Below are 15,293 nucleotides of genomic sequence, written 5' to 3'. Positions count from 1 at the left end.
GAGCTATTTGTGATGGCCCCTGGCTGGCCATAGTATTAGAGCCGAAGCTATCAGAGCTTATTTGGACTTTACCCTGGAATTCTTCTAGAGGGCGCTGAATAGTGTTTTCTGTGGCAGGGCTGTGAAAAAGTTTGCCCTGGATATTCACAAAGGCCAAAGAAGTCTCTTCTCCCACAGAAGAGAGTGGGAGAACAGTGTGATCAGGGAAGGGAGGGAAAAAGTGAAAGAGGTGGAAGGGAAGGACAGCAAGAGAGGATGAAAAGAAGGGAGGGAGAGAAAATGAAAAGAGTGGAACAGAGGGAAGACGTTTAAAATGAAACAAATGGGGTCTTCCCTTCCAGAGGACCAGAGTTTGAGTCCCAGCACCCACATGACATATGATAACTATCTGTAAGTTCGGAGAATCTAATGCCCTCTACTAGTTTCTGTGTGCAATGCATCTATATGGTCCGCAGATATATACTAAGGCAAGACATCCATTTGCATAAAGAAATAAAACATTTGTTTGATTTAAGGGAGTTCCAGGGATGCATGCCTAACCTATTGATTGCCATCAGGGTTCTGCATTTGGGCAGTTAATAACCATCCCTAAGTCTGGCTACAGAAAAATCTAATGCCCTCTACTGGTTTCTGTGGGCAATGCATCTACAGGGCCACAGACATACACTAAAGCAAGATACCCATTCACATAAAGAAATAAAATATGATCTACAGTGGTCAACTTAAAATTGTGTGAAAAAAAAAACATGTTCATTACTGTAGTGAGCTATGTTTACATTCCCATGTCCATGTCAATGGCAGTGATATAAATAGGTCATCAGTAAATATGTACAGACGTACCAAAAGAAAAGCATTATGGGTAAGACACAGGTGAATGCTCTCCTAGAAATATGCACAGGAACTTTCTCGCTCAGAAATAAATACTACAATCCAAGCAAGGGAATTTATAGCATGAAATAAAAACACTGAAAATATGCTGGTATGCAATAAAGAATTGGCTTTTAAATAAAATATGCCGGGGATAGCAAATATTTCAGGAGCCCAGAAGAGGGAATGGGTTATTGGGGAAAGAGCATCACATCTTAAGTGTCTAAATTCTTTCTAAGGTTCTGTTTATTCACGTGGTGTGGCTGGGTCAGAGGTTTCACACTTTGAACTAATTACCTCCTCATTGCCTACCCCAGGGCATAGCGTTTCTGAAGCAGGTTTCTGTTACTATGGAAATCATAATGTCAAGGTGATACCAGCAAGATGGAGGACTTGGATAGTCAGCCACGTGGTACACAGCCCTCAGAAGCGCTCTGTGTCTGTATTAATGCTTTGTTGTTTTGAAATTGTTCATCTTTAAATAGGGACCTCACATTTTTCTGTGTTTATTTTACTTTACTTATGGAGTGCATCCAGCTTTGAGAAAAAGGACAACATTGCACAAATGCTACAGATCAATAGCCCCGCTCTTCAGAACTGCCTGGCTGTCATTTTCCAAGAGACATAACAGATGCCAGTCCTTCCTTGCCCACCACATGCTCTGCCTTAGCCCTTTATCATGAGCAAATGTAGTAGACTTATAAGTCGATGGTTAGAAGCACAGGTTCAATCACAAAACAGCCACAAAGTCATCCACAGCGTGTCCAAAGGCCCTTAGCATGTTTCTAGGATGTGATATGTCCAAGACACCAGAACAAGGTCTGGCTGATTGAAGGAGTTGAAAAGTGAAAGTGATTTGTTTGAGCATGTCAGACTCAATGAATCCATAGGGTAAGAGCAATGTTGTTAATGTCACCTAGAGACGGAGCTCCTTCCAAGGTATGCTGAACCATGTATCTGAATCAGCGAGCCTCAGCATGGCCTCCTGGATGCCATCTTCTTACCAGCTTTTATGCTATGTGTGGCAATACAGGAAATGATGATGATTGGGTCTACCATGTCCCCCAGCATCTGTGACATGCTTGCTCATCTGATACATGTCAAGGCAGCTACTCTTGTATTTATTCCTACATGGTTGATGCCCAAATCAGACCCATTCTATCTTCAGTTACGTTCCTCATCCAAGAGATATTACAAATAACTGTTCTTTACAAAATGCTATGCTTTCCATTTTAAACCACAGGGTAAGTAGGCTTCAGATTCTTTTGTTTAGGTGAAAAAAAATTAAATTTAGAGATTCAAGGAGAGAAATATGTTAATGTGCTAGGGTTAAAAAAGTTTCTTCTTTATAATCTTCTAAACTGGGCAAACATTTTGGTGGGTAGAAAATAAAAAAATCACTTAATATATGCACAAAGGGATATGTAAATGAATATATGGAAGAACAGTGATTAAAATATAAGTGTCTTTTGTGTGTGATGTGGTGTGTGTGTTTGTGTGTATGAGCATGAATGTGGTGGCCAGAGGTTGACTTTGGGTGACTTTCACAATTGTTTCGCCATCTTATTTTTTGAGATAGAGTTTCTCCTTGAACCTGGAACTTACCAATTCAGCTAAATTTGGAGGGAGTGAGCCACAAGAAGGATGGGTAACTGTAATTGTGGAAGCTAAGGTCATATCTGCATCATCTCCACACACAATAAATGCTAGCCATGAACTCTTTACTTAAGGAGATGTGGAAACCTACTCATTCTTGAAAACTAGGTATCAATCATGGCATATGTCTAAGCAAACCAACCAGAAGATAATAAGTAGAAAACTATGGGATATTATAGCAGAGATGAACCAAGTCTCTTGGGATGTAAGCCCTCTAAAGAACTGAAGTAAGGCCATTGTTAGGGCATGGATGCGAGGAAGTGCACTAATTGATTCTTTATTATATATATTATATATTATAACTATATATATTATATATTAATATTATATATATTATAGCAGAGATGAACCAAGTCTCTTGGGATGTAAGCCCTCTAAAGAACTGAAGTAAGGCCATTGTTAGGGCACGGATGCGAGGAAGTGCACTAATTGGTTCTGTGTTAGGATTTGCTTTCTGGGTGGATTATGTTTCTCTTTCATTTCCCCACTAGACTCAGCTATTTGGGGACGCTGCCCTGGGAGGGCTAGGTTTCTTCATGAGTTAAAATTTAATATGCCTCCGTGAAAGTTCATAATCCCTGAGATGTTGTTTCACATACTCAAGAGAGAAAAATTTCTCTTCATTCCTGAACAGATTTATTTTAGGAAATGTGGTATAATTCTACAAGATTCTTGAGGGGTCTTTTCAAAATGTATAATCTTCTAATGGTCTGGGGAGATATCTGGGTAAAATTCTGAGATGAGCTGACGAACTTGACAATAGACTGTGAGTTGAGGAAAAACTATTCCTCTGACCTTTGCAGCTTTTGCTAGCCATCTTTGGAAGGAAGAGAGCTTATCTCATAGGGTTATTCAATCCTTCATTTGGGTTTCCTTCTTGTGGTTTCTTCATGATAGAGCTTATTTTAATAGACAGCGACACTGCCCCTACCCTCCTCTATTCTCCGTAGAATCACAATCCAATCCATACTCCTCTCAGTCAAACTCCAGAGTCTGCCAAGTATCAGCACCTCTTCAACTTGTATTCCAGGGTGAGGGCTATCAAACTTTTCATTCATGTTATAAAAATTGGCAACCCCCAATGGAGTCACACTTAATCAAATACCAGTTTTAAATGCCATTGTGAAAATGAAAATACCTACCTCTCTTGCAGAATCAGTTTGTTTTCTTTTTTCCAAGAGTCTTTAAAGTCAGAGCTGAATTCATGCCAGACACTGAAGAAAACATTTGGGGACACCTCCTTCTCTCCAATTTTTGGTTTCATGAAGTAGTAGGCTGTGGTCTCCAAAAAGCTGTCAAAGCACACACACACATGAACATAAAAACCATGATTACTTTCCAATATGGGCTATTCCTTTTCCATCCAAATGCTGATTTCATTCATGCACAAGTGTTATTACCAAGATGATTCTAAGTCTCCATGCACCAACAGTAATTTTTAATATGGGATATTCCAATATGATATTCCTTACTGTTTGGGCACCAGCAGTAGTTCTTCATGGTTTCATATTTGAGTTAGAGTTGAAGATAAGAACAGTGGACAAAAATTATCTTAATACTGAAAACTACCACTGGGAAAATTCCATTTTCAATGAGTCACGTATTTCAGGAATGAACGGTGGTCAACATAGGGATGTAAGAAGAAGTAGTAAGCCTAAGATTGTTTCTTAGCTGCCAAACAAATAATATAGTTTCTGCTTTACACTAACTTATAGGTATTCTATGTCTATATCATTCTGTGTGTATGTTATTCACGTTCTTGTCTTTGTGGTTGGAGGAGATGGGGGGGGGAGAATATGACCTAGGAGACACAGATAAAGCCTGCCATCTAGATAACATGGCAGCGGCTAGCACACAGTAGGCATGGTGATGGTATAGTGAGCAAGCCTAGTCTTTAGCTGGGGTGACTCTGGGGACTACATCAAGGCTCAAGTCTCAAATTCAACAAGGAACACACAACTAGTCATTAACAGGTTTAACAAAGTCTCTCCATGTCATGAAACAGTCCCCTGAACAGAAGCCTGGCCTCCAGTACCTGATGCCATCCACACTGAGGGAACCTGGGCAGCAGGACACAGGTCAGAGGTGCAACGCAAGGAGTGATGTGCAAATACAACGTAACTTTTGTTGATGTTTGACTGATGGCTGATGGCTGATGGCTGATGGCTGATGGCCAGGACTATTTCTTGTCTAGATATCAAGCCTGGTTTACCGTGAAGTAAAAACTTCTATGGCAATGTGATTTTCCCAAATAATAATAAAAAAATAGGAACAAATAAATATAAGCCACATACAGAGAGAAAGAGAGACACTCACACACAAATACATGTTCAAGTGATCATGTAACAAATTTTAAACTTTTGCTATAAAATAATGTGAACGTTTAAAAGATGAGGTTTTTACGTCAAGTTTGCTCAGAAGGTTCTTGAGCTGTGATTGAACAGCAAACACAAAAAGGAAATTCAGATCCAGGGAGTAGCAGTATTTTAGTCAATAAGGTTGACTAAACAAGGTCAACAAGGTTCACCTCAGCCTAGGTTATTGTTCCTTGAAAACTTTCCCCAGTACCCAGCCATCATAACTTGAAATGAAGGTAGCACTGACATTTTGTGACAGTTTCTGCAGAGACAAACATTGCTGGTTTAATAGTTGTTAGCTGAGAGAATGGGAAAATAGCTGTCGGTAGAGTGCTCGCTGTACCAGAATAGGAACCCAGCATTCACACAGAAAAGCTGTGGCTGTGGCTCACCCTTGTAAGTCCAACACCAAGGAGATAGACACAGAAGAATCACTGAGGCTGAGTTAAGTCGTCCATCCACTTAGCTATCTTGCAATATTTTGAAAGTTTTATCGTAAAAGAACATGTTATAATGACTGAGAGTGAAAGGAGGCAGAAAGCTGGATTCCAATTCTAACTCACTGCATAAGGAAACCATTTTGTCATTCTTAACTTTTTCAACAACAACAAAAAGATTATAAACAATTATGTCATGTCATGAGGAAAAATGGAACACCAAAGTGTCTGTTGAATATTTTCACACAAATTCATTTACTATTTTACTTGAATTTTATATTATGTTAAATATAAATATGTATAGTTTGTAAAAATTTCCTCTAAATTAAAACTACTGTTACTAGGATTTATTTATTTTATTTTAAAATTTTTATTGGGTGTGTATATGTGGTGTGTAACATGCATGTATTCATATGTATATGTTGGTGTGTGTTCTTACATTTGCCTGTAGAGGTTATATCCATAGGTGGAGACCAGAGAGGAAAGTTATAGAATATTAGAATAAAATGAAGAAATAAAAGCACAATCTCTGGAGTGCAATAAAGGCAACTCTATGAGGGAATGGTATAGCTATGAATCCCTGTGTAACAAAAATCTCACATTAACCTAAGAAAATTTAAACAACACAATAATACACCCAGGAAACATAAAAGCAGAAAAACTAGGCAGAGAGAACTAATGAAGGTCAAGGCAATTAATTAATAAAATGCAAATTGAGGAAAGCAATACAAAGTTTAAACAAAATGAAGTGTTGATTCTTGGAAAAGATGAGAAAGATTGACAAATCCTTATCCAAGCAAACCAAGAGCAGGAGAGAAAGCTAAAATTAATAAGGTTAGACATGAAAAAGAGACACTAAACAGATAGTAATAAAATTCGGAGGATTTTGGGGAAATGCTTTTTAAAACATATATTCCAGTAAATTGAAACCTAGATACCAGATATATTTCCAGACACAGAAAACTTACCCAGATTAACCCAAAATGATATAAACTACTATGGGATCAAGGCAATGATAGAGTATAATACTATCTTCAAAAAGACAAAACCAGAAAAACATGTTGCTGAACTCCACTGGGTGTTTAAAGTTGAATTACCATCAGACATATTTTATTTAAAATATCTTATTTTATTTAATATATCTTGAACATATTATAGACTATCTCCTTTTTGAAACAGAGCTAGAATTAAGAGACCTTGACCTACATTTAAATACATTTAAATACAGCAGTTATTAGAAAAAGAAAGCACACAACTAGGCTTTTCAGAGTTACTCACACACTACATATATTATATTATGTTATATTATATTATATTATATTATATTATATTATATTATATTATATTATATTATATTATATTATATTATGTATAATAAAGACCTAAATTTTCTTTTTAAATTAATATAGGTTCTCTTACAATTTTACAATATGCATATAGTTATTATGGTTCTGTGTTTGCATGCATGTTTGTGAATTAAAAATATTTCTTCATTATGGTAAGATGAAGAGATGTGCAAAGATAAGCAGAACAATGTAACCATCCTCTATATGCTACCCAGATAACTTACCAATACTTAGACAGTGTGGCTTCATATATATTATATACTGACCTACTCACTTGTCCTTTTTTTTTTTTTTAAAGGAAATGACCTAATTTTATTGATATGAAACTTGTGACTTCAGAGAGATGAATCGTGATAAATCTATGCACATATATAGGCACATATTGTGGCATCACCATATTCCCTGGCATCATCAAATTATGCAGTGTGATATCACAGTGATATTGCAGCATTATAGTATTTCACTTTGACATTCCAATTCTCCAATGTGACGGCACAGTGTTCCATTGGGACGTAAAAATTCTCCTATTTGAGAACTCAGTGCTCTGTTTTGATACCACAGTATCATGTGACATCCAAATACTCTGCTGCGTCATTACAATGTCCAGCTTTGTAATCATAATGTCCCATTGTGACATCACAGTGCCCAATTACAGTTCCCAAATAATGCTTTGTTATATCACAGTATTCTATTATAGCATCTCCGAAGTACAAGTGGCTCAACATGGCATCACTTTAATCCTTGGTGACATGACAATGGCCAGTAGCAACATCACAGTATATCATTGTGACATCAAAAGCTTCTGTGGTGACATCATAAAAGTGAATTATAATATCTTGCTGTACCACCATGTAATTTGTGGCATCACAATGATATATTCTGACATCATAATGACACTTTGCGGCATGACAATTATCCAGGCTGAAATCAAATGCTCCATTGTGAAATCACAATATTATATTGTTTCATCACATTAGTCCAGTTTGCCATCACAGTGCTGCATTTTGACATTGACTTCAGAATCATTGTGACATTAGTCCTCTTGTGCCATCAAAAATGTTCAGTTGTGACAACATAATGCTTCATTGTGCCATTACAGTGCCCCACTTTAACAACATAATGATTTATTGTGACATCACACGTCTCACTTTGACACCCAGATGCCCTATTGCTTCATCGCAAAGATTAATTATGATAATTCAAAGATCCTAAAACTGGATTTCTAGATTTTTCCTTTGAAACTTAATTGTTGAAGGAACAAGATCATTTATTCTGCAGCTTCTCCTTAGCATGGGTTTTCCTTATTCCATATCAGTGGTGTAGTGTACTTTGTCCTGTATTCCTTATAGATGGGCATGTTATTCTAGGTGCTTGAGAATGTGTGGACATGGTTGAACATTTTGGTGAGATCATTCATGAGTGGTGTGGTGACTCCTATGAAGAAGCAGCATGCCATTTGTTCTTGTAACACTTCTAGGGTTTGATGTGTTAATTCTTTACAATTTATGAAACACAACTTTGAATTATTTTTTCTCTTGATCATTAAGAGAAATACCACTTCTTTAAAGAAAAACTTTCATTTTTGGACATAGTGTTGCTCAGTGCCACAGTCCATAAAGAAAGGCAAGATCCCTTAGTGCGAGAGGGTGGGTCCCTAGCATCCTCTTGTAGGTCGGGATGGGCTCACATATTTAAACACGGTTGGTGTGGGCCAGTCCTTTGTAGGTATGCTTTTCACTCATGTACAAGTTGCTACTCTAGAGCCTCATCACAGAAAACAGCAGGGATGGTCACCTCAGAAGGAAAAGTGAGATCACCAGTGAGGCTTTTCTATGATAAAGGACTTTTCTTTATGATAGAAAAAGATTTTCTATGATATTCTTGGATATTTTCCCCAGAACTCAACTAACCCATTGCTCCAAGCAGTCCCAGCTCTGAGTTTTGCACTGGTCATCTAGTTTTTTTTGTTTTGTTTTGTTTTTCTCTTTTTGAAGTTTTGAAGATCATCTAATCTCCCCTGTTGATTTCACAATGGATTCCCATTGTGCCTATCCTATTATATGGAGAAAAGCAAAAACAACAACAACAACAACAAAAAAAAAACTGGAATTAATACACATGGGTGAGTCCTACTAGCACTTGCAGCCCAGGCCTGAGCTTTTACCATTCTTGCTCTAAGGTAGTGTATTGTCTGCAATTTTGTAGGTGTGGAGCCTATTTCCTGCAAATTTCTCAGCAATTGGTCATGAGACAATTGAATTCTTCCACAGGGAAAACATTTTCCTGTGCTCTTTGTAGTTGGGTGGGTATTAAATGCTAAGCCTTATACTTTCTGTGTTTGGTGCCTTAAAATATGTATTTCACTGAATATGTCCTCGTCTCACTCAAGTTTTGAGTCGTATTTTTGTATGAAGGTGCTGTTTTTAAACTCTTCTTTATTTGGGGTTCCTAAAGCCTCTACCTCCCTACCAACTGCCCCCCCCAACTTTAGGTAGGAGAGAAGGAAGGGTAGAAGGGAAAGGGGAGATAAACCTGTTTACTTCTTCCAGCTGGGTAACATTGTTGATTCTTTTTGGGTTTCAGTCATCAAGATATCCAGCAGTCCAGGTAACCAGCAAACTAGTAAATGCAGCAAGCAGTCTTCTTTCTTTGAAGCATTATCAAAGTGTTCTCTCTGTCTATCTCCTCCAAACCACACTCCTTCTCTCTCTGGAATCTCATATTTATACCCCTCAGAGTCCTCAGAATTCAACTAACTCCAGCTGACAAAGAACACACCCCTCCCTAGGCCACACAAGGCTGCTACCAGTTAGCAAAGATCACGCCATTACACAAGGCAATTATAAGCTGTGGACAAACTAAAGGACAAATGAAAATCCTACACTTGGGATTAAAACAAAAACATGTTTATCTAACATAATTGAGTTTTTAAAGAAACAAAGTGTTCCACTACATTTATATTTGTGTGTCACCAGTGGTGTGTGTGTGTGTGTGTATGTATGTATATGAAGGAGACAGGTTAGAACACAACTTTGTAGAGTCAGTTTTCTCCTTCCACCTTTACATGGGTTCAGAAGATTGAAGTCAGGCCATCAGGTTTGTCTGAACCCTTCTACGGATCCCTTGAGTCTCATTTTTCATACTTGTTCTCTTCGTCACTTTGGCTGTCTTCTCTGGAAGCTTTCACCGTTTAAGTTCTGTTTTAATTGGCATGTAACTTCATGTTTATCAGGTATAACAAGACATTACTCTAAATTTATAGAAATCATATAATTATTAGGTTAGAAAATGATTGTCATATACATTTCCTCTGACGATTTTTTGTGACAGATTAAATGACAGATTCCTATCATTTAGCTGTTTTTAAATGTACATATTAGCCAAAGTGCCTTTAGCACATCTGAATTTATTTTTCAGATCTAACTTTAACTTAGTCCTCATGACCTCTACTTTATGTTCATTTCTCTTTCCCTTCTGCTGATCATTAGTCTTAACTGCTTGTTAAGGGATCAGCCTTTAAAGGGATATCATTCACATGCAAGAATTTCCTGTCATCTATACTTATAACTTTTTCTATTTTTTCTTCATTTCTTTGATTTTATAGTCTTTGTGTTTCATTTCCCATTAGCATTGAATGCCATGTTTATTAGCGTTTTTTGAAGGTTAAAATGTTTATTTAGTTTGCATTACCCCAACAGTAGCCCCAATGCTATGTTCTACTCTCAGCTATGAAGTCCTATAAAAAATACAGCCAAGCTTTTACAATGTGAGTTCATCAACACAGAACTAAAACTTTGTAGCTTTTTTTGTAGGAGTTTTGATTATCAAGGTAATTTTTTTTAATTTTTTAAAATTCTTTATTAATTGCACTTTATTCACTTTGTATCCCCCCTGTGGTTCCCTCTCTCCTCCGGTCGGTCCCAATCCCTCCCTTCCTCCACCCTCTGCATGCATGTCTCTCCTCAAGTCCACTGATAGGGGAGGTCTTCTTTTCCTTTCTTCTGATCCTAGTCTATTAGGTCTCATCAGGAGTGGCTGCATTGTCTTTTTCAGTGGCCTGGTGATGCTGCTTCCCCCTCAGGGAAAGGTAATTAAAGAGCAGGCCAATTAATTCATGTCAGAGACGGTCCCTGTTCCTATTACAATGGAACCCACTTGGATACTGAACTGCCATGGGCTACATCTGTGCCGGGGTCTTAAGTTTTCTCCATGCATAGTCCTTGGTTGGAGCATCAGTCTCAGGAAAGACCCCTGTGCTCAGAATTTTTGGTTCTGTTGCTCTCTTGTAGAGTTCCTGTTTTAACAAAATGTCCTATCAGTCAGAGGATGCCTGCTTATAGAGAAAATCTGACCCATTGACTCATGTAACTTTTGTGTTACTTCTAGTCCAGTCTATGAGTTAAGTGGTTAGTTTTAATTTCATGTTCTTTACTAACTTCTATTGCTTCCTCTTCAATGGGTCTTTCCTATTTTGAATTCATTTTTATGGCTCTGTTGTCTTATAAATATGCTCCAGCATATCCTAGGCAACTGTTTTCATCTGTTTCATGGGCGTGTGTTCCTGGCACGTTCTTATTGGTCTGTGGAGCCATGGTTTTCTTCCAGGTTTCATTCTTCTTTTAAGAGATTAGCTCAGGAACAAGACTTAGTATTTTTTGTTTGTTTGTTTTGTTTTTCCTTTCTTCCTTTCTGTCATGGTCTTGTTCTTATTTTTGGTCTTGTTTTTTCTTTCCAACAGTTTCTTTTCCTTTTTGTATTAATATGTATTCCCTTTTATTTCCATATTTATTTGACCACCATGAAGAATCTACTACAAAGAAAAAAAGACTGCTTATATGAATTAAAATTATTTTTCTATTTTTCCATTTTTAATTAGGAAAAATAATTGACTTCTTCAACATTTGATTTTGAGACAAAGCCTTGCTTTTTAACACAGGCTGGCCTAGAATTTATTATATATCCCAGACTAGCCTAACATTCATAGTACTCCTCATATATCAGCTCTCCTAAATGTTGGGGTTACAGATGAATCATCATACCCATTTCAACATTTTCTTCTACTTACTTTTTATACTTTATTTTTTATTTTATTTTTTAAATGAGACATAATTTGTATATCATATAGAATAGAACTTAAATGTCCTCTTCAGTAAGTGATTACAAAAACATGTTTTAAAACAGTTTATTTTGCATAAGGACAAATGACAGTAATCTCAGTCCTGGAGACAGAAGCAAGAGGATCGTTGGGTTCAAACTAGTCTTAGATGCAGAGTGAAACGCTTTCTCATGATTACCACTGCCCCCCCCCCCCCTGAAGAACAGTTCATGCAGTTCCATGGCCTCAACCTATTTGCTTCATAATACTGAGAGAGAGGGGGGTCAACGTTCTGATTTCTTCCAACTTTGCTTATACTCAGCCTTACTGTATAATGTATAATCTTTACCTCAGTCTATTCCACATGTGTTTGTGAGGCTTGTTGAAATGAACACATTAGTAGTGTCTTTTATATTACTAAGCGATACTCTATCATACTCACAGATCATTTATCCATTCTCCTGTTGATGAACATTAAGGTTTCTAGTTTAGGGTTGCTGTGAATGTTCTTTCTGTGCACATTTTTATTCACCTTGGGAATAATAATACATGGGGCTATTGTTTGGGTCATCTATGCATTTAGTTTTCTAAAATGTCAAACTTCTTCAAAGTTGCTCAATGTTTTACACCTTAAAGAGCAACAAGCTGTATTTCAAGGATTATCATCAACTTCTGTCAGCGTCCGTGATTTCATTTAGCATAACTCTATGGTTCTGAAATAGCATTTGTTTGTTGTTGTCTTGATTTACATTTCCTTGAGGAAACCTGACATTAGACATGTATTCACCGGCTTACCATTTGTTAGAATCCTCTGCTCAAGTTTATATTTTTTATTCTTTATACAAGATTTGTGTGAGTCCCCCTTAGATTCCAAGAGTCTTTAGCAAGATACACAGACTGAGAATATTTTCTTTGTGATTTACCTGGTCATTTTGTAAAGGGTGCTCTTTTAAATAAATTTTCATTTTTTTGAAGTCTAACTCATCAACTTTTAAAAAAATGATATTGGGATTTTTTTCAAATTACTTGTCAAAATTATGATGAACTTTTTCTGATTTACTCTGTTAATATAGAAAGCTACACTGGTTGCTTTTCAAGTGTTAAGAGCATTTTGTTTTATTGGGATAAGCTTTGATTGGCCATGCCTCTTTATACATTTTAGAAATGACTGTATCATATTGGATAATATCTTATCTAGAATGATTTCACCTATATTCACAAAGGAGACTAATATATATATATTAGTTAACAATGTGTTGCTTATAGAAGAATAAGTAGCACATTATTGATACAAGACACACGTAGAGTCCTGGAATAGAAAAGAGGACTAAGAAGCAACTCAAACAGTTATAGTCATACAATCTTTGAGAAAATGTGAAAACCACACACTGGCAACGAAACAGCCTTTTCAACATCATGCTGGGGAAACTGGATATTCAGGGGAAAAGAATGAAACTAGATCCGTATCTGTCACCCTGCATTGACATCAATTTATGAGAAAAGTCTTAATGTAAGATCTGAAACTGTTTGAGTAATTTATAAGGGAAACACTTCCGGATATAGGCATAGTTCCCCCTTCACAGGGTATGAAGAAATTAAGGAGGTAATGACCAGGTCACTTCTTCCCTACTGGCCAGCTCTGTTAATACTGAAAGGTAATATATATATATATATATATATATATATATATATATATATATAGAGAGAGAGAGAGAGAGAGAGAGAGAGAGCAACACTGACTTATCTGATTGTGTTTCATATACACTCCATGGGAAGAAATTCATTACCAGTACTGTAAGTCTGGCCAAGAAACCACGCTTGACAGCTCATAGGTCCCGGGAATAAAATTACTATTATCATTTTGCTAAAAAGACATAGTATCAACTACCCTCTAAATTCTTTCTCTATAGCTACAGACTACCACAGCTCTAGACCTCATTGGAGAACTTTTTTATTGTGTGGTAGACAGCGGTAAATACAGGAAATAACAAATGCTCAAAGGAAAGTGTCTGTGGAGTGCTCAGACACACATGGCCTGTCTCTATCGCGTCTCCTTCTCATAAATTTCAGGAACTGTCCGAGAAAAGACATTAGAAGGATTAGAAGAGCCAGAAGCCACGGAGGACTAGAGAGAAGCTAGTTTCATTGCAGGACTGCTGCATTGACGAACTCACAGCAGCTGCACTTGCCTGCACAAGAGCAAGCCAGTCAACATACCAGCTTGGAGGGAACAGGAAATCATGAGGTCCTGTCCCTAGCTGAGGAGCTATGGATTATTGATGGCTTCCATATAGTGTCCTTTTTCTTTAAGTGTGTGACCAATCTCTAGAGGATGGGCCCACTCACATGAGCAGTTCAAACTGAACTTGGTGGGCTATAGAAATGTCAGCAACAACAACAACAACAAAAACAAACAAACAAACAAAAATCCCCCAAAAAACAAAGAAGGCTTGAAGTTCAGAGGAGGTAGGGAGGTTGGGTGTCAATCTGGGCAGGGTTAGGGAGGAGACTAGGAGATGAAAATAATCAAAATATATTGTGTGCATGTGTAAAATTATCAAGGGATTATTTTTAAAATGTAATCATGAAAAAAACCTTCTGAAAAAGAATATAGTAACTTAGAAAAACAAAATTTAACAAATTATGATGGCTGGTATTTAAAGCTGTGTGCATATAAAAGAAAGCAACAGAGTAAAAATAAAGATAGCTTACAGAATTAAAGAAAAATCTTTGCTAGTAATATACCTGACAGAGGATTACATCTAGAATATATAAAGAATTTCAAAAATCACCAGAAAAATCTAATAATCTAGGCAGTAAATGAGCAAATGATATGAACAGACATTTCTCATAGAAGTATGTATGGTATATGGATACATAAAAATTGTTCAATGTCTTTAAGCATCAGGGGAACACAGATTAAACCTACACTGAGATTCCATCTTATCTCAATTAAAATAGCTACTAAGAAATCAAAGAAACAAACAACAAAAACAAAAAGAAATGCTGGTGAGGGGTTAGGGCATGAGGGCCAGCATACACTGCTGGTGGGAATGTATGCTAATGAGGTCACTATGAAAAATAATAAAAAAGTTCCTCTAAAAAACAAACACAAGACTATCATATGGTCCATATGCCACACCTAGGCATGTACATCTGTTCAGTTCAATCCCACCTTCATCACAACACAAACAAAGCTGTAGTTAACAACAAAGCTAACATCTCAATTTAGATGAGTTCTTCATTCCCTCTTGGGTCTCTAAGCATCACACAGACAGGAACAGGCGATTCATCTATTTCCTCTGCTTCTGAAGTTAACATCAACAATATTTGGGACCAATGCCCTCCATCTCTGACCCGACGCCAATGAAGCATATCAGGATATTTTGGGGCCATTATGTTTGTACTGGGAGTGTAATGATGTGTACAGTGAGGCCTTTTCTCATGCTCACATCTATGGTCAGACTGGCCTTTTAATGAGTAAGCAACTGAGTCCCAGACGAGACTTAGCAGACCTTGGGGTCAGCCTTCTATT

At 37.1% G+C, this 15,293-nt stretch overlaps 1 protein-coding gene across 1 annotated transcript in view; it reads right to left on the bottom strand.

The window, feature by feature from the left end:
* Positions 1 to 15,293, bottom strand: part of Fmn2 (formin 2) — a 312,755-nt gene that overhangs the window by 23,198 nt on the left and 274,264 nt on the right. The window contains exon 17 of the mRNA XM_060364725.1: positions 3,666 to 3,815. Within this exon, the coding sequence (XP_060220708.1) occupies positions 3,666 to 3,815 (150 nt within the window). The remainder of the gene's footprint in view (positions 1 to 3,665; positions 3,816 to 15,293) is intronic.

This window comes from Meriones unguiculatus, chromosome 11, assembly GCF_030254825.1.
Source record: "Meriones unguiculatus strain TT.TT164.6M chromosome 11, Bangor_MerUng_6.1, whole genome shotgun sequence".
NCBI classification, from domain to species: domain Eukaryota; kingdom Metazoa; phylum Chordata; class Mammalia; order Rodentia; family Muridae; genus Meriones; species Meriones unguiculatus.
The sequence above is the reverse complement of the archived record's forward strand: the minus strand, read 5'-3'. Positions and strand labels throughout refer to the sequence as shown.